The following is a 24138-nucleotide window of genomic DNA, read 5'->3' on the forward strand; positions in this document are numbered from 1 at the left end:
TTCCGGCAGTCGCTTGACATCGGCCGTTAGTGAGCTACGACGACAAGGCGAGCCCATAAAGTGCTCTGCACTTAAAAGTAGAAGTCACTGACTCGCGACTCCGTGCGACAGAGCTGTGCGCGATGGCGCGAACGGCTTTTTCTGAACGAAGAGCTGTAAAAGCGTAGAAACGAGTATGCTTGTCGCCTTTGCATTTACGTATATTGCTGCGGCACTTTTAAGTGAAACTGTACCCCATAAGGTACGCATTTGGGCTGGTTGGTTCATGATTACGAGTGAAAAAACAGCGCTAAAAAGACAGGACAAGGACAAAGGACACAAGGACAAAGGACAAGGACAAATGACACAGCGCCGTGGTCCTGTGTCCTTTCTTGTCCTGTCTTTTCAGCGCTGTTTTTTCACTTGTACACCATAAACAGCCTCTTTTCAGCCTCTTATTTTAGAGGCGAAGCACCTTAGGGGCTCGGGCTGTCGGCGTCTCCTGTCGCCGTCGTCGTTTCATGTAGCCACGGTACCGGGGCACTCGTTTTCCAACACCTCGCGCTAGAAAGTTTCATCTCCGGGGAAAAACGCGTACTAAAAGAGCACACCTAGACACACGTTTTCCAACAGCTCGGGTTAGAACGCTTCGTGTTTCAAAGAGAGGAACCCTTTACAGCAAAGCTCTATACCTCCACCTGCACTCGGCACGATACGACTTGGAAGCGCAGGAGCCTCATCAACGCCAGGTGAACTAGGACGAGGGAGGAGAACCCAAGAAACACATTATGCATATTGACTGCAATGGGCTACGCGATTGCGGATTGTATATAATAAATGTACATATGTATATAGTTGAAACAAAATCGTTTTCTGTGTCTCATTGCCCATTAGCAGCGATGTTGCTCTGGGAAACACCGGCGCAAGCTATATACTTATTTCCTAAAGTCGGCTTCACTGCTATAGATTGTTGCTTTACTGGGAAGACACTTTTTTTTTTTTTTTGGGGGGGGGGGGGGGGTGAGGAGTGGGATATTGAAGTGGGATGGTCCTAGGGCCTTGTTTATCAACAGAGCTGTTGTAGGTTAGGTTCTCATAAAAATTGCGTGCGTCCACATGGTGTGTAGAAAAATGTCGCGTAATCCTGCGGCAAAGCCAACGTTCTGGTGAATGCTTCGTATCTCCCAATATAACGAAAGCATCTTTAAAAAATCATACTGAAATTGACCGCTAGGGCGACTCTATCATAACGCCGGGTTTCATTTATTTGTCATAATTAGGTAACAGTGAAGTTGTAAACGTTGCATAATTGCCCGGCTGCGCTGTCAATACAGAGCCGTCTACGGACTGAGTATGGTTACAGAAAACGGTTGTGACTGTTGCTTTGCCAGCATTATCCCGAAAACAGTGTGGCAATCAGACGACTCTAACATTACGCAGTTTCATCACATCTCATAATACGTAGTTCACTGAAAATGTAAATATTGTGGAATTTTCGTATTCTGTCAATACGTGGGCTTTTAAGGGAAGGAATTAATGGACAGCCCCATGTCTGTCCGCTAGAATAAAACTGCCGTCCATTTAAGTTTCATTCAGCTAATCATCCAGGAAGTATGCTCAGTCGGGAATTACAAACAACGTGTTTGTTTCGTGCATTTCTTGGATCGTCATCTTTCCACCGGTCTTCCTTCTTCACAAAGTGGAAGGGCGCTGATTTTCTTTCTGTTTTCGGGAGACAGCAGCAATGGGATAGTTGGTTATTGCTCCTATGACTCACATTACCACCGCTAAAGGGACGCAGAAGAAAAAGGCACTGCAAACGCTGCGTTTCATCTGACGTTTCTATTGATTGGTTGATTGCGGGGTTTAACGCACCAACGATATCGATGAGGCGTGCCATAGTGGAGGGCTCCGGATTAGTTTTGGCCCCCTGGAGATATTTAACATGCGCCGAAATCTTGAACACCCGGGCGTTCTCGCTTTTTGCCTTCACCAGAAACGCAACTGACGTTTCTAATTTTCAGTATACGCTACCTCTCACTAAAAGGCAAGGAATACAATGGATGCGTACTCCAGCTGTCGACTTAAGTTGAGGCCTGTTTTGGGTCCTTCGTCCGGTCCCAGTCAGGCGCGCCACGTGCAACCAAAGCTCTCGGTGTTTTTTCGGGGCACATAACTAGAGGGTTCTGTGAAAACCCTTTTCTATGTGACTCAGAATTTTGTGCGGATCATTGGACATCTTTTCATTTTGATTGTTTTTTTTCTGTTTTTTTTATAACCTGGCGTAGCAAGCCAGCTTCGCCGTTTTCTGTTAAAACTTTATGCTCTCTCTCTCTCTGATTGAGCAGTGGGAGGGTCGCTTGACCAGCTCCAACCCGGATCACCAACAACATCTGGTAGGCCGGGCGAGACAGGCCGCCAAGTCCCAGGGCTTCCTAGACTAAGCAGGTCCCCCACCTGGCGGTCAACCCAACATTGACTGCTCAATTAAATGTTTATTCCTCCTACTCCTCTCTCTGTGGTGACTTGTGGGAAGAAATTTGACGCCACACTTAACATTTGAAAGTGAACAGTCAGCCAAATGCGCTACTGAAAGAATAATCATAGCATTAACGCACAGATAGAACACCAGCATCTCATATCAGGGAATAACTTGGGTGCCAGTTCCCCTTCAGAGAAGGAAGTGCAGTCGGGCTGGGCGCGTAACGCGGAGAACCGACACCCGGATGAACACCAGGGCAGCACAGGAGTGGCTATACCGAGAGACTGGATTAGAAGTATAAGGACGACAAGTCGATGGAGGGAAGTCGCAACAAAGGCGTAAATAAGGGCGCGAATTCCAAACTGGCGAAAAGAGACTGAGGAACAGACAAGGCAACATTCTCTGCCTGCCTTATCTTCTTTTAAGAAGCTTCCACCTTCCAAACTCGCCAAATTAACTATCAAACACGCCAAAAAAACTTCAGTCGTGAGTCAACCTTCATCAGTTAAAGGAAGTATAGATCAACAAGGATACTTGTAGACGTAGCGCAAAAATGGACACGGGACAAGTTAATTTTTGCGCTACGTGTATACAAGTATGCATCACCAACAAGCCCAACTTAACGCCCTCGTCATCACCAGGGAGCCAACCTGACCTAAGCGCCCACTTCAAGGAAGCAGGTATACGTCCGCGCCGGGAAGCTCAGCGCTACCTTGCGCGGTAGCTGCGGATGCCCCAGCCGCAGAAATTCCCAGGAGGAACGTGTAACTCGCCAATTCCGGGAGGTCCTGACCCTAAATACGCGCGCGTAACGGCCAACGCCGGCTCGTGCGGTACTGCATCCCTTCGTCGGACCTTGGAGTGTCGCCGACGCGTCTGTTCATCGGCGCAGAAGACAGGCCCGGGGAGGATCTACTGCGGCCAATCGGTTTGCACGCCGCCCGGCTGCCGCGTGTGCGGCCGCAACTGACCGCTCAAGGCCTGTCCAGCCGCTGCTCGTCATCGCCCCGCACGAACGCCGCGCGACGCCTCTGCTGTCGTTGCCTACACGCGCGAGATACCAACAAGTTCGTTAGGCCTCGGCACGTGGTCACTGTGGTACAACCGATGAAGATCAGTTTTTTGTATTGATTGGCCGAGATCCACAATGACGTCATGCGATAGCGGAGCCAGCCAATCGCCCTGTGAAAGAACTTGCTGCAGCGAAGAAACGATTCGTATGCCTTCTCATCTTCGGAAGGTATTGGCCGAGACTTGTAGCGTGCTTTCGCGCGTGTGGTCGCCCGTTCAGTGTTGGTTGGTCGTTGTTGTAAACCCCGAGGTGGCAATGCGATGCCTGTACGCCGCGAAGGACGCGACCGCCAGCCGGACGTAGCGGTGGTGGCGGTTCCAGCGGGCGTTTACGACGAGGAAGCGAAGCAACGCAATTGCTGTGGCGCGCCTAACGTGGATAATATAACCCGCGCAAAGGATGAATCCGAAGCGCGTGGTTTTGATGTATTCTATACGCACATAGCCGTGCGGGAAGTGACTTACAAGACGCCCGTCCTCACAAGACCCAAGTTTCTTGTGCATACCCTCTTTATAAATCACTTAAATCGGTGTTTTTGTCTTGCAAATACAAGGAATGCAAAAACCAGCGATGTAATCTCGCCTGACCCTGTAATGCCAACGCACCCTGCTGGCGTAGCATTACTCTCTCTTACTTTGTTTTCTGGTAACCCAGATGAAGATGAATATGCCACAGCCTTGGAAACGGCCTCAGCTAAAAAAATAAAATGTGGGTATACGAGGAGAGGATTGATTTATGTTGTTCTGACTTGCAGAGTGAACATTCCTACAGTTTCATACCGACCTTTTTTTTTTCCCCGCTCGGATTCACTGACATGTTTTGGTTTTCGATTTGTGTCCGTGAGCGGCAAAAAGCACACCTCTCGTTCACATTTCGGACGAAAGAAGCAGTCGCCACACAAACACAGGAACTCAGTCGGCGTCCGAAGAAGCATTCTACTCGTACGCCCACCGCTCGTCGTATCCGTTGCGAAACTGAGGGTTGGAGTGACACCGGGCAGATAAGAAAGCCTCATATAATATGCCTCCCCCGTGCCTTGTCCCCAACTTGCCATCGGATAAACAAGACGAGCTCCGCATGGTGGCTGTTTCTGGCGCGCTTTCCAAACCTGGCCCCTCTCATCAGCCTGCTCGCCTTCGAATTATGATCCTGTAGTTTGTATCCTGTAGTCTGGGCGGTCAAGGTTCACCTTACCGACTCTAATTAAAAATGAGGCTTTGGGAACAATGTTTTTCACGCATCGAATCCGGATCGCTCAAAGTCTAAGCTTTCGGTTCAGTTGTTTGGGGGCAAAAAAAAAATGCTCCACTTGAATTCTTGGTAACAGAACGCACAGGCGGGGACTTAATATTCCGGACCACGCGAGCGCGTGGCAAAAGCCACCGAAGCGCACTCTGGAGGCTTGGCGCCTGTTGTCGAGACCGACGCGGCGCGCATGCGCGTCCCTTTTCACTCGCAGGCACGCTGCCTGCAGCGGTACTGCGATGCTCACTGAAGCACGGAAGAGGGACGCTTTGTAGCATTCTCTTCATGATACATTTGCGGCCTAATGTGACGATTGCGCCAGCTTCGGCACAAATGCTCTTCGCATCCTGATAAATGCTTACGAGTAATGCTGTGTTTGCTTTTTTTTTTTTTTTTGTGCTTTACCGTTCTTCCACGATGAGACTAGCGGCTTCCGAACGGCGTCGCCGAATGAAGCGAGTATGAAGCACAATCGCAGGGCGCCGTGCTATCGACAACTAAATGCCGGCGAAAGGATTCGTGAGCCTTCATTGATCGTCTTTATTTTGTATGAACTTGACCACTGAACTTACCTTTCAGCACGCTTTCCGCTTCCGATAAAGTAGGCATTTAGGAAGGTTTGCAAAAGACACTATCTGTTTTTTTTTGTTGTTGTTGTTGTTGTATACTTGATTACTGAAAATTGACCCAAAAAGATAGTCCTATATATTTTCTGTTCGCTCTGCCCTTGGGTATTCGTCAAAATGGCACCTCGGCTTGCCATCGAAGAACACCGTCAGATTATTCTCATAAGGCCTTCCGAATTTATTTGTCATAATTGCAACATGTCTTCTACCACTGCAGCGACAATCAGCTTGTCCTTCTCTTCTGTTTTGGACATTGTCCTTCCGCTCTGATGGCCATCTGCAAGCCGGCCTTCTTAATTCCTGTAGGCATGACTTGCTCGGCTAACAGTCGACCCATTTCCCTTTTTGCAATGCCTTCTAGAAGTAGCGAACAATCTAACGGCGTTCTGCAATTGGGGACGAATGATGACGTGTAGAGTGAACAGAAAATTAAATGAGTATGTCTTTGGATCATTTTTAAGTATGGAAATAGGCAGCAAAAAACAAAACGAATAAATTTTCTTTCAATACACTTGAAAATTACCTACTTTATCGGCAGCGGAAAGCGAGCTGAAACACAAGTTCAGTAGTTGAGTAGTATACATAATAAAGAAAATGAATAAAGGCTCACGACTCATGTCGCTGGCATTTCGTTGTCGACAGCGCAGTACCCTGCGATTGCACTTCACACACGCTCCATTTTACAACGCCGCTCGCAATTGGCGCTAGTATCAACGTGTAACACGATGAAGCACAAAACAGGAAAATACCAAACAAAACAATCCCCGTAAACATTTATCAGGACGCGAGGAGCACTTGCGCCAAAGCAGGCGCAATCGTCACATTAGGCCACAAATGTGCCATCGGGATGAAAGGAATGCTACAAAGGCTTCACTCTACGGGGTTTCAGCGTGCCTGCGTGCCTGCGATCAGCGTGCCTGCGTGCCTGCGAGTAAATCAGCGTGCCTGCGAGTAAAAAAGGACGCGCATGCGCGCCGCGCCGGTCTCGACAACAGGCGCCAGGCCTCCAGAGGGCGCATCGGTGGCTTCCGTCCCGCGCTCGCGTGGTCCGGAATATTAGGTCCCCGCCTGTACACTCGTCTAAGAACTGTGCTCACCATGGCGGATGTTCAAACCTTTCAATGGGCTTCTTTCAAATGACAGGCCTACCCTTTAAGTCTTTAATTAGGTCCTAAATGAAATAACAAAATGTTTACGTTAATAAATTCCAACTCATCCTTGATGTTCGCTGCAAGTATTCTCTCATTAGATTTCCGTTCAGATATATTGTATATACAACGGCTTGCTGTTTCCAGCAAATATATTCTTACGCAAATCGAAGGCGTGCGCACGTAAAATTTGTGATGTAGTTCAATCGTTTGCTCTTTTTTCCCCCCTACATTTGGTGCACAATTTGTTGCTTGCTAACCGAGTGGTTCTTGCACTAAATATAAGTGTATGGTGTAAATTTCAGCGTCAAGGGAAGTTGTTATTGGCTAAAATGATTATTTAATAGAGATTGATTTATTCATTTAACTAGTTGATTAGTTGTAAGTGTTGGACTGGTACTATTTACTTGGTTAGCTGTCCTATCAAGCCTTGCCTAATCGCCATCCGTGGTCATGCGTTCCTCCGTATGGCAAAGGTAGGGCGAACCGAGGGAGAAAGTTTCAAATTGCCACCGTTTTTTATGTTTCAGGTGATTAAATAAACCGTTGATGTCAGAATATTCTTTGCCTCGTTGGAGTTGCGGTCAGGGAATGTGAAAATGCTGGATGCAGTCAAATACACGTAAAATAGCGGTTTCTGTAGTCGCAGATGTCTCATTTTGTCCTCCCGCGAACGGACCGTGACTCTCGAGAGGCAATGCGAAGGAGCCATTCAAATATTTAAATAATTAATCACACTTCTGTTACGAGAAGAGAAAGCAGCAGATAATATATTTAACAGAATGCCTTGTACTTGAACCGAATGAGCCTCCGGCCCTTGAAACCAAGTGGGCTGTCTTTCTGAATGTTCGCTCTTCATGAAAGAACACAGCGAATCTTTTCACCGTCTGCGGATCCTTATGGCGGGCCCAGAAATTCTCTTGAGACGATGCGACGGCCGTCCAGTGCCCGATCTCGGCTGGTGCGCCAAGGCACGCGGCGCACTACCAGCCCACATATATATGCACCGATAAACTACCAGACCTCCGTGGGTCAGCTTCGAGTACCGCTATGTGGCGAGTATCGCTGTGAGCGACCCCCGCCTCTGCGGGAGGTAGCCGCCAGCCTGTCGAGGTCAGCTCCGCTGTTTCAACGGACTTCACAGGCATGGAACAGGCTTTAATGTTTTTCTGGTAAAGGGCGCAAGCAAGTCTTTCCTGTGCTTACAATGCGATCTGCAAGGGAGACGAGAGGATCCTATGAAGAGGCGGGCCAATTTCTGATCGAGAGGGCAGTAGGAAAGCGGACATTTCAGTTAGGCCCGAACCCCTAAAATGGATAAAATGGAACTTTATTTGGTGCACGAGCGCCACCGTTGCAGTACCGGAGCATTCTAGGTCAGTTTCCTTCAACGCTGATGTCCACTCGCCGCCCTGAAATGCCAGGCGCACCTGCCGGCAAGAAACGCACTCTGTAATCCCGGTAGCCAACGGCTAATCTCGGGAAAACATGACGTCCTCAAAGTTTACGGCCGCTGTTGCTTTTGCCACGAATTCTTTCGAGGCGCAACCTGGAGCTTAATTGCTTGTCTTTCGTGCTGCGTATTTTGAGCATCGTTCGTTGCTTGTTGTTCGTGAACTCCTCACAGCTTAGTACACGTCCCGGCAAATAATTTTCCCCGCAATCTCTGCCGACCACCCCGATTTCGTGATTAAAAACTAATCTGATGTGTCGTAGGCGCGGCCCATTCAAGGCTTCACCCGCTTGAGGCTTCAATGGGTGGGAAGAAGCTGGCTGCCGACCGTCCACAACTCCCTGTCCCCGAAAGGCACGCATTACCGCGGCGCTATACCGCTCCCGTGAATCGGCCCGCGCGCAACTCCCCGTGGCAGCGCCGACTGCGACCTCGGTTTAGGCAAATACTTGACACGCTTTAACGATCTGTACGCCGCTCGGCAGTGAGGCCGCCCCAGCAATAAGCAGTCGTGCTGTCTTTAGCAGGACGGTGACCCAAAGGCGTATGCCCCTAGAAGGGACCGAGGGAACCAGAGCGATCGCGTGGCGGTGTCGGGCGACGCCATCGTGAATGGAAGTTCGCGTGGAGAAATTGCAGGCTCCCGGGCGATAATGGGGGTCCCCGATGGCGCGTGAAACGGGCGCCGGCATCGGGCACACGGAGTAACGAAATTGGCGCTGCAAGTGCGCACGGTAGCGCACGCCGTTCACGCACAAGACTCCCGCAGGGCGCGCCCGAGGCGCTTTCACCCTCGTGCGAAGAAGGGCGCGCCGCAGGGCCCGGCGTTCGCCACCGCTCTGTTCCTTCAGCGGCGGCGCGCCTCTCGCGCATTAGGTGCCTGCTGCCGACCAAATCGTTGCCTCTAAGAGATCGTGGGAGGTGTGGGACAGCGCCGATTACCACTGGGCCCGGTGCGCAGACGCGGTGTGTACAGGCGAGCCAAATTTATACCTCTGCGCTTGTCGGCCGCTGATTAAGGTTTTCTGGCTCCGTATAGGCCGGAAGCACCGAGGCTCAGTCGGGCACGGTTCCCGTGCTCGCGCCTGGTTAATAGCGCCGCGCAGGAAGCCTATCATTTGCTCGCGCGCCAAGAAGCGTCCAAGTGCCTTTTCGCTGCGGCGCAAGAGCCGCCGGCACGGAGAAGAAGCGAGCGGCTGCGTATTGACGGCCACGTGACCTTTTTCCAATTTGGAGGAAGCTGTGCAACCATCGGTACTGTGCGCGTTACCGGCGGTGTGCGTGTGAGCTGGGCTCGATGCAGGTCATTCCATAGGTGCGGTGCACAGCTAACGCGAGGTAAGATGAACCAATGACCGCGCTTATACGTGGCAAAAAGCGAGCCGCCTCGTGTCTTATGCAAAAAGGATAATTCGATAGCATGGGCCCGTCACACGCAGATCGAACGTTCACCTGATATGGCAGTGCTAACAGCTGGAACATTTTAGGAAGGAGAACTTTTACGGTTCTCGAACAACCCGAGGAGCAGAAAACGGTAACACCTCACAAGTCTCAAACGACACGGGTTTCTGGCGTCATTCGTTGAGAACGCTTCAGTCCGCTTCTCCCGCAGACTTTCAACCACTCCCATTCTGTGCTCACGATCCATTGTTTCTCCCTAAATTCTCTCATCTTGTCCCTTCATCGTATTATCTGCCTTTTCCCTATATACTTCAGCCCCGTGTTCGGTGGCCACTCTATGATGCGGATGCCACCCCTGTCGTCAGTCCCTCTATTGTTTGTGATTTGAAGGGAGAAAGAAAGGAAGTGCACTGGGAATATTTTTGAACTCGACATCCTGGTTACATGCCGACACATAATATAAGTGATTATTATGAAAGAAAAAGTGTGAAGAACGAAGTGTGCACATTCCATGGCTTCGTATAGAAAAAAAAAATGCACACAAACAGGGGAGAGACGAACGCGCGTCTGCTCGTTCACCTCTCTCCTGCCTGTCGTCTCCTTTTAAGGGCACGACGTACGCAACTCCATGTATATGTGCTATTAATCTGCGTCCTGTCCATCTATTGGTATACAAATTCCAGTTTCATTAAGTGCCCCCCCCCCGGAAGCGTACCCTCTGTCTTTCTCCCTAATAAGTATTCAGTGATTGTAACTTTTGGATGCCTGCGATGTAAACTCGCTTCATTCTTCGAATTCTGCGCATTTAGAGATGGTCACAGATTCTGCGTGCACTTTTTAACAGCAGAGCTGTTAAAAGTGCACGACAGTTCTGGCCCTAACAACAGTATCTGCTGATATCGGGTCACGCTCCCTCCGGATCAGGTTTCTCCGCCCCGAAAAACCAGTTCCCGGTACAGAAAAAATCATTAAACAATAAAAAAGGGCCCCAGGGCGTTCATATTTTACTATCACAGCTTTTATTCCCCCCAAAATACGCCTTCCTAGCAATAATTTTGTGCTTAGAGGTGAAGCCGACTTAAAAAAATGTCGGTGTAAGCTTGGGTTTTGTAAGCTGGCTTTCCCACATGGCCTGTTTCGCAGTGAAGCACGGCCATCAACGGGGGGAGCAGTACTAACAAAAATAGACCACTCTTGTTTTATCGAAAGTATCCCGAAAAATATTCCATGAAAATTAATCGCTAAGGCGACTCTATCACTCTGCCGAGTTTCATTCAGTTATCATCATTAGTTAACTCACAGTGAAACGTTACAAAATTGTCTGCGGTCAATACATGGCCACCTACGGAGAGAGTATGCATGGTTACAGAAAATGGCTGTCACTGTTGTTTTACCGGAACTATCCGGAAACACATTATATTGCAATTAGCTGCTAAAGTGACTCTAACATTACGCACAAGGAAGAAGTCGAAGATGAACGGAATCTTTGTAAAGGCAACCCCACAGCTCCGCTGTTTAAGTAGATTTCACACTAGATGAAACTGTGTTTAGAGTCTTTTTTATTATTATTATTATTTCAACCATCATTGCCTGCCGCACAGAGTATACGCACGCGCACGAGTATTGAGCGGCTTTCCTTGCTGCAGCCTTCGTCTCCAACACGTTCCTTCTCACGCGGCGAAATTCCGAGGAAATGAAATTCCTTTGAGGCGCGACACTCCAGTGAGGGTTTGTATAACCGATTTGGTATTGGGGCGCTTGTTGAACGAATGTGTGTGTGGTAAGTGCAGCGAACGTTTATAGCGATAATTATGGTGAATAGGACGATGGCGTATTGGTATCACACGCCCTACGCCTGTATAAGTCCTGGCACCTCACCCGTGTACCCGACACAACAACGCTAAAACACTGTGCAATTTATTTTTAATCAACTTGCCCAACAATGCATCCCTTTGTTCATTATTCAAGTTGAAGCGCGTCAGACAAGAGAGAAAACATGGGCGCTAGTGGAGTTCAAGTCAACACAATAAACGAAGAAAAAAGCTAGCGTATGGATGTTCCACAGGATTGGATCAGCGCCACTGTCTTAACGCAGTCGGGTATTACAGGTTCACAAGTTTTTTTCAGTTCGCATGTCGTGAGAAACCGCTTAACTTGAAGCTTCTTCCGTTATTTTCAGGTCTTTTTATAAACTGTAATGTTCGCTGCTGTCTAGTATAGCACAAGGCAGCCTCTACCGCAAAAGAGCAGTGCGCAGTCAGGAGTCGGCGGTCGAATCCACTGACTTGCAGACGGATTGTGTCAGCGCCTCCTAGAACAAGAAAGCCTCCTCAGTAACGTCGTCCCTACAGCATCGACCAGCAGACTGTCCTTAGGAGAGGCTCCCATTAGCCATCTGTGACGGTCTGCAGATGCGTCCAGGGTGATCACTCGGTGCGTAAATCTGGCAGCGACGACGCGGCTTCTTTGTCTTGGGGGCGTTGCTCCAGTCTTCACGCCTCCGTCGTCGTCGGCGCCGACCGGGCGCGCTGGAGGAACCTTTGACGGCGACCGGCGGCGGCGACGAGCACACAATCGGTCGGCCGCGTCAAATCACGGCGCGCACACTGGGGTCCTGTAGCAGCAGCAGCAGCAAGCCCGGCCGGCAGAAGAATGGAGCGCTGGCGAGCGGTGTCGACGTCGTGCGTGAATATGTAGCTTACGGAGCCGACCGGGGTACGACGCTAGGAGATGCGGAAGCGAGTCGTGTATAGCCAGAGTTGTTGCACGACCTCCCTGGCTTGTGTACCTCACTAGTATAGGCTCTCGCAGGCGGGAAGGCAGGTCGTCACCCCCCTTCTTCAATTCTTTTTTTTTTTCTTTCGTTCTCAGGAGGTGGTATCGGCACACCTTATCGCTTTCCTTGCTTTATTCGACCTGACCTCGTGGTGTTTGAGGGTTTCTGGAAAGAGAGCATCCAGCGCCTGGCCACGTATATGAAGATTATTTCGATGCCCTGTTTATTGGCGGTGAGATGTTTGAGTGGCGCCCCCTGGCTCTGACGTCGGCTTAGGGACTCGCGCCGCTGTCGTCTGCTACACTCCGCTTGTGAGGGGCAGCAGTGCCTGGGCTAGAAATCACCCGCTTCGTTGCTGTAGGGCGTTAAAAAGCGTATTTCTAGCGACTAAGTTATTTTGCCAGCTCCTGACGCATCTGAATAATTTGAAGCTGTATCCCCCGCAAGTTTGCAACACACGAAGAGATAGAGAACATCTTTCTTCAAAGTATCGGTCAGAAGATCGTGTGTAACTCGTCCTTTCTTGCTTATTCGCGAGGATCAGCGATCAGAGCTTCTCGATAAGTATTCAAAATGCGTAGGCTTCCCTGCAGTATTTTTGAGATGCTCCTATGAAGACTCAACAGTTTAATGCTACGTACCAGGCAGCGGCCTCTACACGCGCATCGCACAGCAGGAAATAAAGCGGCTTTCTTCTGTTTCTTTCGTTGTTGTCTTGTATCAGATTAATGTTTCTTGTTTTTTTTCTGCCCAACGCATTACTTTTTCTGCGCCGTCACCACCTTCTTATTAGGAGGTTTCGGGATGTTTGGGAGGCTCACAAAGGTCGTGTGGATACTTCCTTCATGTTGTATGTCATACATTCCCTTCTTCACAAATTGGCTTTCATTACGGCTGCGTGCAAGAAGGTGCATATCCGCAACGTGCTTTGTTTATTCGCATGCAAATACACTGAGAAGGTTTGTGCTACGCCCCCGCGATCGCGCCCTAAACGACGTGGTCCACAGTACTCGAAGGCGGCTTTTGTGCTCCGAATTTCTATCGTAATTATATTGTTATCATAACGAACTGACTCAACTCGAACAATGATGACATGATTACAGTGATGAAGGCATGATATACTCGCTAACTAACGTAATAAATTGTATACCTGCATATATTAAAAGAATCGAAACCGAAGAGGAATTCCAAGTAGCTCTTTATTGCTTTTCAACCCTTCCAGGCGCGAAGAACAAATCCTATTCTACTCGGGATGGCGTTCTATGATTTGAAGAAAATTACTTTTACCTGTCCTGGGCTGAGGACCCGTCCCACTAACCAGATCGATTTAATTGTTAAATAAAGTTTTCCCTCCTCCCCTTACTCCTCCTCCTCCTCTTGAGTGCAGTTTTCCTATAACGCATATCCGAATATCGGGAAGATATGGCTGTGCAAAATGTTCCGAAATATCCCTCCAGGTCTTAACAAACATATATGTGTTACTATAAATTTAACGAACACGTGACTCGTTTTGCTCACTACACCCCCATACTGGTTAGATGCCTGGTATAGAATCAGCACGCGCGTATATACACACTGGGTTATTTGGAACTCAACCTACAGTTTTTGCAGTGCATGTCGGCAAATTTTCATGCCTTGACAACGTAAAGAGATGTGACAAAACACATTCGAGCGTTCGGCAAGGTTGCAAAAACTGTTTTACCTTACATATGATTACCGGGAATCGTTATGCCTTCTGCCAAAGCCAACAGCCCTGAAGGCGTAGAATTTGTTTTGGTCTTCCATTTTCGCTGTTGTCGGAGCTGACTGTTCCTTTTGTACGAATGCTTACTTGAGAAGCTGACGCCTAGCTCCGACTCTTCGCGCTCCGCTCAGGACCGGCTTCGCAAGGAATGGGGTGGCGCCGGCAATGTTTCTTCCGTAGCGGTATCCAAAACTATACTTTAATTGACACCATGAGTTAGTGTATGCGATTTTAAGCCTATTATTATGATAAAGAGTTACCCACACACCAATTCTGGTGCGCACAAGCATCAGACGTTGACCGAGCGCAAAGAAACAGCAGGGTGAACGAGCCTGAGTGAAGCAGACGACAAATGCGAGAATCCCTAAGCTGACGTCACGGAGGCGGGCTTCGCAGCGCCGCCTGTGTTTGCGCTCACCGCCAATTCCACAAATGGCCTCCGTTGCCGGATTTATGGTATGCGGAATGCTATTTGTACGATTATTTTCTTCATTTTGATTTTATATCTCGGCCTTTTGCGGCAACATGCAAATATATGGCAGATAGTATCTACACGTACCCGCCGCGGTGGCTCAGTGGCGTCGTGCTGCTGGGCCCAAAGACGCGGGTTAGATTCCCGGCCACGGCGGCTGCTTTTCTGATGGAGGCGAAAAGCGAGAACGCCCGTGTGTTGGAGATTTCGGCGCACGTTAAAGATCCCCAGGTGGTCAAAATTAATCCGGAGCCCTCCACTACGCGCGCATCATCGCCTCCGTAGCGACTGCGCGTTAAACGTCGTAATCAATCAATCAATATTATCTACACGTTAGGGGGCGTCTTGAGTGAGCTCTGCGTAGGGTGCCCCGATGCATGCCCGCCTACTCTGCGTTCCGCAAAGGTACAGCCGGGGCGAAACGCTCCAGTATAGAGCATCCTATCCGTCATGAAATCTCTCAAAGTGGGAATCTAGTGTCTTATCGGCCCAAGTGCTTGCTGGGAAGAAAAAAAAAAACCATGCACCCCTCCGTCTAATGACGACGGTGGTTGAACACGAAGCTTTATCGTGATGGATTCTTTGGTTGGCCAATCGCATACTGCGAGTATGTGCTACTCTGGAGGTACGCACCACTTTTCTAAGATACCCACAGAAAATCTCGGGAGTGCACTCCGCAGTCCTAACGTTTCCATGGGTTTGGGGTGTACGGCAAGAATCGGTAACCGCTGCTTGGCGTTCGCTTCGACCATGTCGAAATGCAGCATGCACTCGGACAGACGCCGGCTTCATATGCAAGGGCCCAGGTTCGATTCCGGCCACGGGAAACGTTTCTTTCTTGCACTTCACGCACAACTGGCTTTCCTGCACGGCGTATTGGAGTACAACGGCATCAGTGAGGACACTAAAGCTTCGCTTTAAAAGAGGAACCCATCGCCATAGTTTCGGTTTATGTTCGCATTTTGTGATTTCGCTGCACATTAATTGTAAATAACAACTGGCGAGAGAAGTGGCGTGTTTTGCACCATGGGGCGAGTTGACGCTCCGTGCTGGCAAAGCTTCCTCCTTTACCATCGTTGTACCCTCTTGCCAGACTAAGGCGTGGAGGACGGCCAAGAACGGGCACCGTACGCGTCCGACCAGCGCACCCAATTCATTTCGCTAATAGAGAAATCCTCGGCGCCCGTCCCGCGCTGGGCGCGTTTCGCTGTGGTCTACCGCACGACGCCGATCTACATTAGCTTGGCGGCGGTCGCGGCGCGACCGATGAGGTTAATCTGTGACATTTGCCCGCTGAACTCGGGGCGGCGGCGGCGGCTGTGGTTCCCGCCGAACGCGGCGACATTAAAAGCCCCCGCCGCGTGACGTAACGTGTGGCTGCCTGCCCCCGTACCGGGCCGTCCGCATTCTTGTTTCGTCATTCACGCACGCAGCCGCTGCCCCCGTCGCGCCGGGGGAGCGTCCCCCCAGCGCGGGCGGCCTCCTTTGATGTTCGCCGCGGGGATCGCACCTTGATCCTGCGCCGCCGCTCTAATGACGACTGGCGCGGCGCTTAATTCTTGCCCCGGGGGACGACGCTGACCATTTATCGTCCACGTCTCCGCCGCATGACTCAGCCGCGCCGTCGCGGACTCGTCGTGAAGAAGCAGCGCCGCCTCATCCCGTGATTGCCCGCGTGTTGGCGAACAATCCTTCCACTGCAGCGTGTGTTTACGTTTAACGCGTTGCTGTCCCGAGCTTGGTGCACGGCGTCGCTTGTCATATACGAGAGAGAGGGAGAGAACCCAAATTGCAGGCGGCGACGGCGATGCGCTGCCGAATCACTAGTGTTCTATCAATAAAGCGCGTCATGGTCATGCATACGCACATTTAGTGAAAGAGAAAGGGAACATGACAGGAAGATGCACTCAGGTTTCGTGGTGGGGATATGGTTTGCGCTTTTCTGCTCAGACGAAGGGGTATTCTGTAGGATCTGTGAAGTTACTCGATCCACCCATCAGCCAAGAAAATACATTTTGTGATGAGAATGACGCTGATTTTACGCACTAAATCCGCCAACGGCATTGTTGCCGTGCTCTCTTCACTTAGCGCAACTTCCTTGACCGAAGTAAGCCAGAGCAGCGAGGTTAAAATTTCCCTCGACACTTTTTCCTCTTGTCGTGGCGAGCCTATCAATAAAATATACGCGCGTTGCGTCGTGCCAATATGCATTTGCGGCGGAACGGTAAACATTGGTTTTCACTTCATCGGTATATCATTCACGAAACCCTTTTGAAGCAGCGCAGAGTCATAGCATGTACACGTCGATGTTCAAGAACCGAATTCTTTACGCCAAAAGGCTGACATAAACAACAGACTGTAACCACAAGGGTATACAACTGCTTAGGCACTGCAATGCGATTATGATGACCCCCTTGTGAAAGCTCAAGCGTCCGCTGCCATTGCGCGAGCGCTCGTGTTGCACCATCGCACGGTGATTTCCCCCCTCTCCCTTGCAGGCCAGCTCGCCACGTTGCCTGGACCGAGTGGGGCCGAGCAAACGTTAACGAACTCCTGCCCGAATTGAAAGCGTCAGTGACTGATGCGGTGATAAAGCCAAGCGGCCACTGTCAAGAGCGTGCACTTGCGCGCCGAGGCCTCGTATAGCCTTTCCGTATTCCCGTTCCACGGCCGTTCGGCTTACAGTTGAAGGGGAATGCGCTTCTGTAATCGGGAGGTTGGCGTCTAAATAAACGTCTCTCTCAGAACTTTGAGGGTCTTCTTTTGTCGCTCCTGCTCCGCTTGTCGCCCCTCCCCCCTGCATTTTTAGATCATCTTGCAAATTGATCTAAGTTTTGGTTGCCATCCCGCAACAGCTATCAGCGAGGGAGGATTATATGTCACTAAATGGAGCGCCATGACTGACCTCTAGTTAACGACCGGACAAACTGGCGACCAAGCTGTGGCGACGTTGAAAAAGAAAACTAAAACCTTGTCAATTCGAATTTCCACCAATCATACCCTTGCAATATGGTGATTACATTGCCATGTTCATGTCTAAGAGAGAGAGAGAGAAAGAGAGAACGATGTTAATCAGAAACACAGAAAGGCTTTTTTGTCGCTATTGCGCGATTTTAGACGGCAGTCTTGCATTAGTGCGAAAGTTTAGAGGGGCATGTTGCTGTTCATATGAGCAGTGCACGTTTCATTAAGAGGACAAGTGGGAAATATCTTGAAATCCATGCAGGACAGTTACTCAGCTGTCATTGACGGCGACAATCCAAACGGTTTATTCGTATACTAAAGATGCAACTGTTGTATTTTTTACGACGCTGTGATTTTAGTGAACGCGTTTGGAATCCCCAGCGGAAGTACATAGTTGTGTAGAAAGGCATGACGACGTTGGGCTTCCTTCATGACTTTTTTTTTTTTCCAGTTTGCGCTGTTGTTCGCCGTACGGCATTCATGAGTTCACGTAACAGTTGTCGGCTACCATCAACCCCATTTATAATGGCTGCTTTATAAACTGCCGTTTTTCTTTATTTGTTTTTGTTTTTGTTTTTGAAAAGTGCTCCTGCTAAGAAGCGCTTTGACCAAAAGTGCGTACGCATATTGACCAGACGCCTTTGTGAATGGAGAACTGCCTACGTACCCGAAGTGTATTCAGGAAGCCGCATTGCGGAGAAATGCTCTTAAATTCGCGAACCCGTGCTCCGTTTATTAGGGCGAAAGGCTCCTGCGTCGTATTGGAACATGACCTTGAAGGACCGCGGCGTCGACACGAACAGTGCGAAAACTGAAAGAAGGTCAGAGGCGAGCCAAAGCATCCCAGTCGTCTATAAGAAATGTACCTGATCACAAAGTTAATTAATGCTTGGTTAACGATTGACAGTAACGATTATTAAGGTGGGATTAAGATGGAATAAGGAATGTTAAGGTGGGTAAAGACAAATTAATGGTTGATAGTGAGGTCGGATTAAATGAATTCGGAAGGATTAAGGGAGATTAAGTTGAACGTGCATTGAGAATGACAAAATAGCGTGGCTGCTGTCTAGACGGGTGGACGTGCAATAAAAACACCCGTCGCAATAGTACCCAAGCTTTCGCATTCGAAACATGTTAGCATATTTAAGTGTCTGAGAAAGCTTTGAATGCACCTGAACATGATTCTTTCCTCTTCTTTCTTATTATGACTATTCTCGATGCTTCACTATATGTACTTTAATCCTGGGGACCGTCAGAAGCGATAGCAACCACGAGTGTACCCATGTGAGAAGCAATACTCCTTCTGGGGCGGTATTCTCGTGTTTTGTCCGTTTTGTGTCCGTTTCATAAGTGTCCGTTTTGAGCAAGCCATCATTGGCTAAAAGCGAACACCCGGATGTGACGTCATTCAAGCGCTGCAGAACTATGAGCCGCAGCTTCTCAGAGCAGACGATTTTTCGTCTCGCTGTTGTTAGTTCTCTGGCGGAACAATAAACACATACAAGATAGTTTAAAATAGGTTTATTCGTTTAAAAATGTGCTTAAGAGAACATTTGCGCGAGAGTCAAGCCAAAGCCTGCCTACAACTGGAAGTACGTCACAATAAAAGGGACGCAAAACGGACTTTTTCAAAACGGACAAACACGAGAATATCCGCCCCTGATCAAGGGTGGGCGGCTCTTCCGCGGTAGCGGTGTCAGCGGCAGGCAGCAGCGGCGCGGGCCATGAATGCGCCGCCCTGTTCCCATTAGCGACGATTTCACGCCGATTAGTTTCGCCATTCCGCGCGGCCGCAAGGAAGCGCTCGGCTCCTCGAGGATGCTGAGCCCTCATCGGTTCCGCTTTGTATCGACCAGCTTCAGGGCGAACCATCAATCAGCGCGGTAATCACCAACACTGCGCATACACTGCCGTTGTATACGTGGCCGCAATTTAGGAGGTACGGTTATGAGCCTAACGTTGTCGGTAAAACTAGACATGCCGCGAAGACGCATATATTCGCTTTTCAATCTGCTGCTGCGGGCGCGTATCCTTATACTGTGAGCGAAGTTCCTTGCGTAAGCGCTTCATGATCTTGCTACCAGAAAGCGGACGTGCACAGATGAAAGAATCATCGAGTATCATACTTATGTATACTAGAGGGAAATCTGGCGCTGCAATCGCGGGCCGCCGCGGGCTCTGATTGCAGTGCAGTGAACTAGAATAGCTTGATCTAGTTCACTATAGATTGCAGCTAGCGACGTTCCCGCCTACTTGGCTTAGCTAGCCATATGGCTACTTTTTTGGTTGGAGCCTAATTAAATCTCAGTTCGGCTACTTTTTTGTCTCGAAGCCAGAAAGGTGACTTTTTTTTCTTCTGCATCGTGCATAAAGCTTCTAAATAATTACTGACAAATAACTTTCTGGAAGTTCAATTTTATTATAACAAAACCAATTTCAAAAATCTTTTAGAGTAATATTGTTGCCTTTTTGCAGTCAGAGGCAACTTTTCAGCCTATTCAGGAGCCATGCCAAGGACAAGTGGACCATGACGGAACGCTCGCTGAAGCGCGGCTCCCCTAGACAGTGGCGCCAGATTTCGCTCTCTAGTATATATTAGCATGAAACTCTATGGAAACAATGTACCAGAGTGGGGTTAAATTGCAGAAAGCAGATGATGGGTTTTACGGCGTCGTGTTCGCAAAACACCGCGGTGAAGTATAGGCGTTTTGGGTATACGTCTTACTACTGCATAGATGAAATGCCTGTGTATATGATTACCGTGGGTTTTCTTGGCCCAAGGGCATCAACGCATATGGGGTACCCACAAGGGGGGTCCGGCCAAGGCTTGACAGAACTTCACCTTATGAGCACTGTCATTTACAGCACCCTTGTGTTGCCGGCGATGTTTTGTTCCGGGGTAGATACAAACCAGGTACTTCCGGGACCATGCAGAAAGTTAATAAAATGTGTGTATATCCCGCGTACCGCCTCTAAACAAACCTAAAGGATACCAAACCACCATCGTTTACAAAATTAATTATTAAAACCGAGTCAAAAGACCCTTTTGCAGTATATAAAAAGATCACGTGTCTTGAAAAAAAAAATGGCATTCGTCGCTTGCGCCATAGCCCGCGATTATACCCCGGAGCTATTGAGGCCGATCATGGACATGGGGACTTTTTTGGCAGTTGTTCAAAGCAATAGAAGTCTTCGAAGCAAACCAGTAGATGTTATTCCTCTGTGTCGTTGTGTTTATCGCTGTCTACATTTTTTTAGACCAGCTTTTAGAACAAGTACGCACCAACTTGCCCAACAGTGTGTTTTATTTGATGTTGCCCTGCCCTGAGACCATTTTCTCCGAGGGAGGAGCCAAGACAGGGGAAAGGCCCTCAATTTCGAGGTTAATGGACCTTTTTCCCAGTAGCGCACCCCTCTTTCATGGGCCGCCCTGAAACACACTTAGGGGATTATAGAAGAACACGCCCCCCCTTTTTTTTCGCCTGCCTTGCCCAGTTGAAGAAGCCGTCACAGGCGCCACGCATGGTTTTGGTGGCAGAGAATTGTTTCGATGGCAGCCGTATCGCCTACCCGTCGGCCGCTTTCAGGGCTCAGAAAACGATGCAGTACTTAGATGGCTCGGAGTTCGCAACGGGCTAATCCAATATGGCGTCGTTTTGTTTACATTTCGCCCCACAATAATGTCGTATCGGTTGCTGGGAGCGAGAGTAGCGCATGCGCAGAGCGATACTGGACCAAGGTCCATTGCATGCAGGCTGCAGCTGAGCGAGCGCAGCCACACCTTTTTGTAAGTCGTTAAGAACTTGTCCCAAGGTTTGTGTAGGAACAGAGCACAACTTCTATTCCTCTGGTTGCGGGCCACAGCTGAACAATTTCTGCTCTCGGGGTCCTCTCCATACTCCAGTCCTTCTCACATGTAGCTGAAATGAGCGAACTTCGCGTTCAGATAAAGCAACACAGTAGATAAGGTGCCACAGAGTGCGGCATACCGCAAAAGAAAGTACTCTTTTTCCGACTATACTACTCTATTCCGGGGTTGTTGTTTTGATACCTAAAGTTTCGCCGAATGGCACAGTTCATGCAGCAGCGAAGCAGTCTCTATACGCACGAAAGGGCAACATATGCAAGGAAGAGCGCATGCAAATAGAGTGCAGAATCAGTATGTTCACATTGTCGCGCTCAGCTTTCACTTGTTACTCACCACAGACATCTTGCGCGCGTGTGCGCCAATTTACGATAGCACGAACGAGAGAGGGTTGCAAAAAAATTCCCCGCATTTCCCCGAGGGGAAGAATGTGAAAGTGCGAATGCACGAGTTGAATTTGCGCGGTTCGGTAATGTTCTCGAAAGAGAGATCACACACACACACACAACTACAAAGAAAGAAAGATGCATTTATTCACAGACACCTATTTGTGTTGTCGTAGTACTTGATTGCTGATCTCAGCTTTGAAATTTCGTGTCAGTACTCCTTTAAGCGGGCGCATTAGCCCTTCTCACGCCCGATTCCTGGCCAATCCCCCACGTGGGTATGTGCCATGTCAGCGGCCAGGCAGCGCGCGCCCATCTCCCCCCGTTGCCAAGGAAGACGAGGAGATTCCTGGCCAATCCCCCACGTGGGTATGTGATGCGGACATCGCCGGTGGACGCAGGTTCAGGGTCGCTTAAGAAGTGCATTGCACTTAAAAATTGGCCGCGTATCTGCTCCTTTCATTGCAAATGTCGCCCAAAGACGATAGTCGACTGGCGCCCCTGCCAAGTAAAGGCCTCTCTTCTCTTTTCCCCTCACCTCTCATGTTGTTCCTTCTCCGTCTCTTTCCTCCCAAGATAACACGCCAGAGGTTTGCTCAAGTCAATTGAAATTTACCGCGTTTTTACAAGTTTACAAATTTACAAATTTACAAGTCGGGTGTCTTGATGCCAGCGCTGCCGTACGGTGGAGACGCGCGTGAATTGAGGCACTCTACTACAACATTTATAGAACCACGGTGCCCTACTGCACGAGCGTTCCAAGCGGAACGTGGATCCCATCTAGTGGAACCTTTCGTTGCTATTGCCGTTTGATTTCTTAAATGCCGCCAGGAGATATATATAGCGCTGGCAACAGCAGGTCACGGTTTTCTGCCGTTGATGTAGTATTTCATTTGCTATCACAAAAACCAAGCATACATGAATTTTTAAATAAAGGAACACTGCAAATATTACTTATGTTTTGATTATCTGCCTTATATTTGCGTAATGTCTTGTTCTTGTTGATAAATGTTGACAAGTATACACACTGACACCGAACTTAGACCTTCAGATTTGGCTGTGAGTATACAATACTATTGCGCAGCTTCGGTTTCGCTTTGGCCGGGTGGCTAATTCGAGTCACTCACAGACAGACAGACAGACAGACGTAGACCGAAATTTCTGCGTTTAAGTAGCCCAAGAAAGACTGTCGTCTTCATATGCTAAAGGTGTCTGTGTTCCCCGCGTGCAGGCCAAGGGCGCGTGAACCAGCTGGGCGGCGTGTTCATCAACGGCCGACCGCTGCCCAACCACATTCGGCTCAAGATCGTCGAGATGGCGGCCGCCGGCATCCGGCCCTGCGTCATCTCGCGCCAGCTACGGGTGTCGCATGGATGCGTCTCCAAGATCCTCAACCGCTACCAGGTACGCTCGTCGACCCCCGCGGATAATCCCCGCGGCCGGCCGGAAAAAGTCAGGCCGGCCCCCTGGGATAATCCGATTTGGCCGCCGCACAACGAGCGGCTCATCTCCTCCCGGCATTCGCCTTTGCGCCTGCAGCGCCCAAAGTTGGCCGCAGCGAACACGCGGTGCAACACGTGCTCGCGCTGGGCGCCCTTCGTGCGACATTGTGAATGGCGCTGAGCCGAATATACGGGCCCACTTTGCTCTCACAGCTGCGTTCGCCAACACGCTGCACACGCAAACTTAAAAGAAGCGCAAATACTCACCCGCAGCAATACGTTTGTGCGCAGATTTGAGCACTGTTCTGAACATATGTGACACCCTTCAAGCTGCACAACTTGGAATTACGTGTTAATATTAGTAGAGTCAAATGATAGTTGATTGATTCATTGATTGATTGTAGGGTTTAACGTGCCGTCGCAACGCAGGAGATGAGAAGTGCCGTAGTGGAGGGCTCCGCATTAATTTTGACCACCTGGGGATCTTTAGCGTGCGCCGAAATGCCGTACGCATGCGGGCATTTTTGCTTTTCGCCTCCATCAGAAAAGCGGCCACCGCGGCCGGGAATAGCCAAACGATCATGGGCAATATATTGATTGAGAAGTATGTGTACTGTATCTGAGCGAATATATGCACGTGAATTTGCAAACCCAACTTGCGTGTTAAGTTTTGAGGCGCGAGACGAACCCGTGCGGTAAATTTACTTGCAACGTTAAAACGGCAAATGAGGCCAAGCGGCTGGAATGGCCGGCCGTGCTGCCACAGCGTCTTCCCATGTCCTCGCGGTTCTAGACGAGCTTCCGCAGTGATGCATGCAAGTTCAATTCGCGCCGCGGGTCGCCGCGCGGGGCTTGTCAAAGCGACTGTATATATAACACAATGGCGTCAATGGTCCGCACGGTTCGCGTTTGCGGTCGCTTTGAGGCTGTTTCGTGGCTTTGTGTGGCGCAGGCGATTAGGACGTCTCCCTGTGGTCGGGTGACACCGAGTCAATGGTGTAGCCAGCTGAAGGCAACGGTTCAGAAGCGACAGAAATCCGACCTTCTTTGTGCCCACCGCTAAGCCTGCAGGCTTTCCTTTCC

General features: G+C 49.5%; 1 protein-coding gene across 2 annotated transcripts in view; it reads left to right on the forward strand.

Annotated features, from left to right (window-relative positions):
* The window catches only part of LOC144144533 (protein gooseberry-like), a 70957-nt gene that overhangs the window by 28418 nt on the left and 18401 nt on the right, over positions 1-24138 (forward strand). For both annotated transcript variants that reach the window (XM_077676032.1, XM_077676031.1), the window contains exon 2: positions 22845-23017. In XM_077676032.1, coding sequence (XP_077532158.1) covers positions 22845-23017 — 173 coding nt within the window. The remainder of the gene's footprint in view (positions 1-22844; positions 23018-24138) is intronic.

Source organism: Haemaphysalis longicornis, unplaced genomic scaffold, assembly GCF_048455015.1.
Source record: "Haemaphysalis longicornis isolate Haplotype H1 unplaced genomic scaffold, Haemaphysalis longicornis Haplotype H1 scaffold_7, whole genome shotgun sequence".
Lineage (NCBI taxonomy): Eukaryota > Metazoa > Arthropoda > Arachnida > Ixodida > Ixodidae > Haemaphysalis > Haemaphysalis longicornis.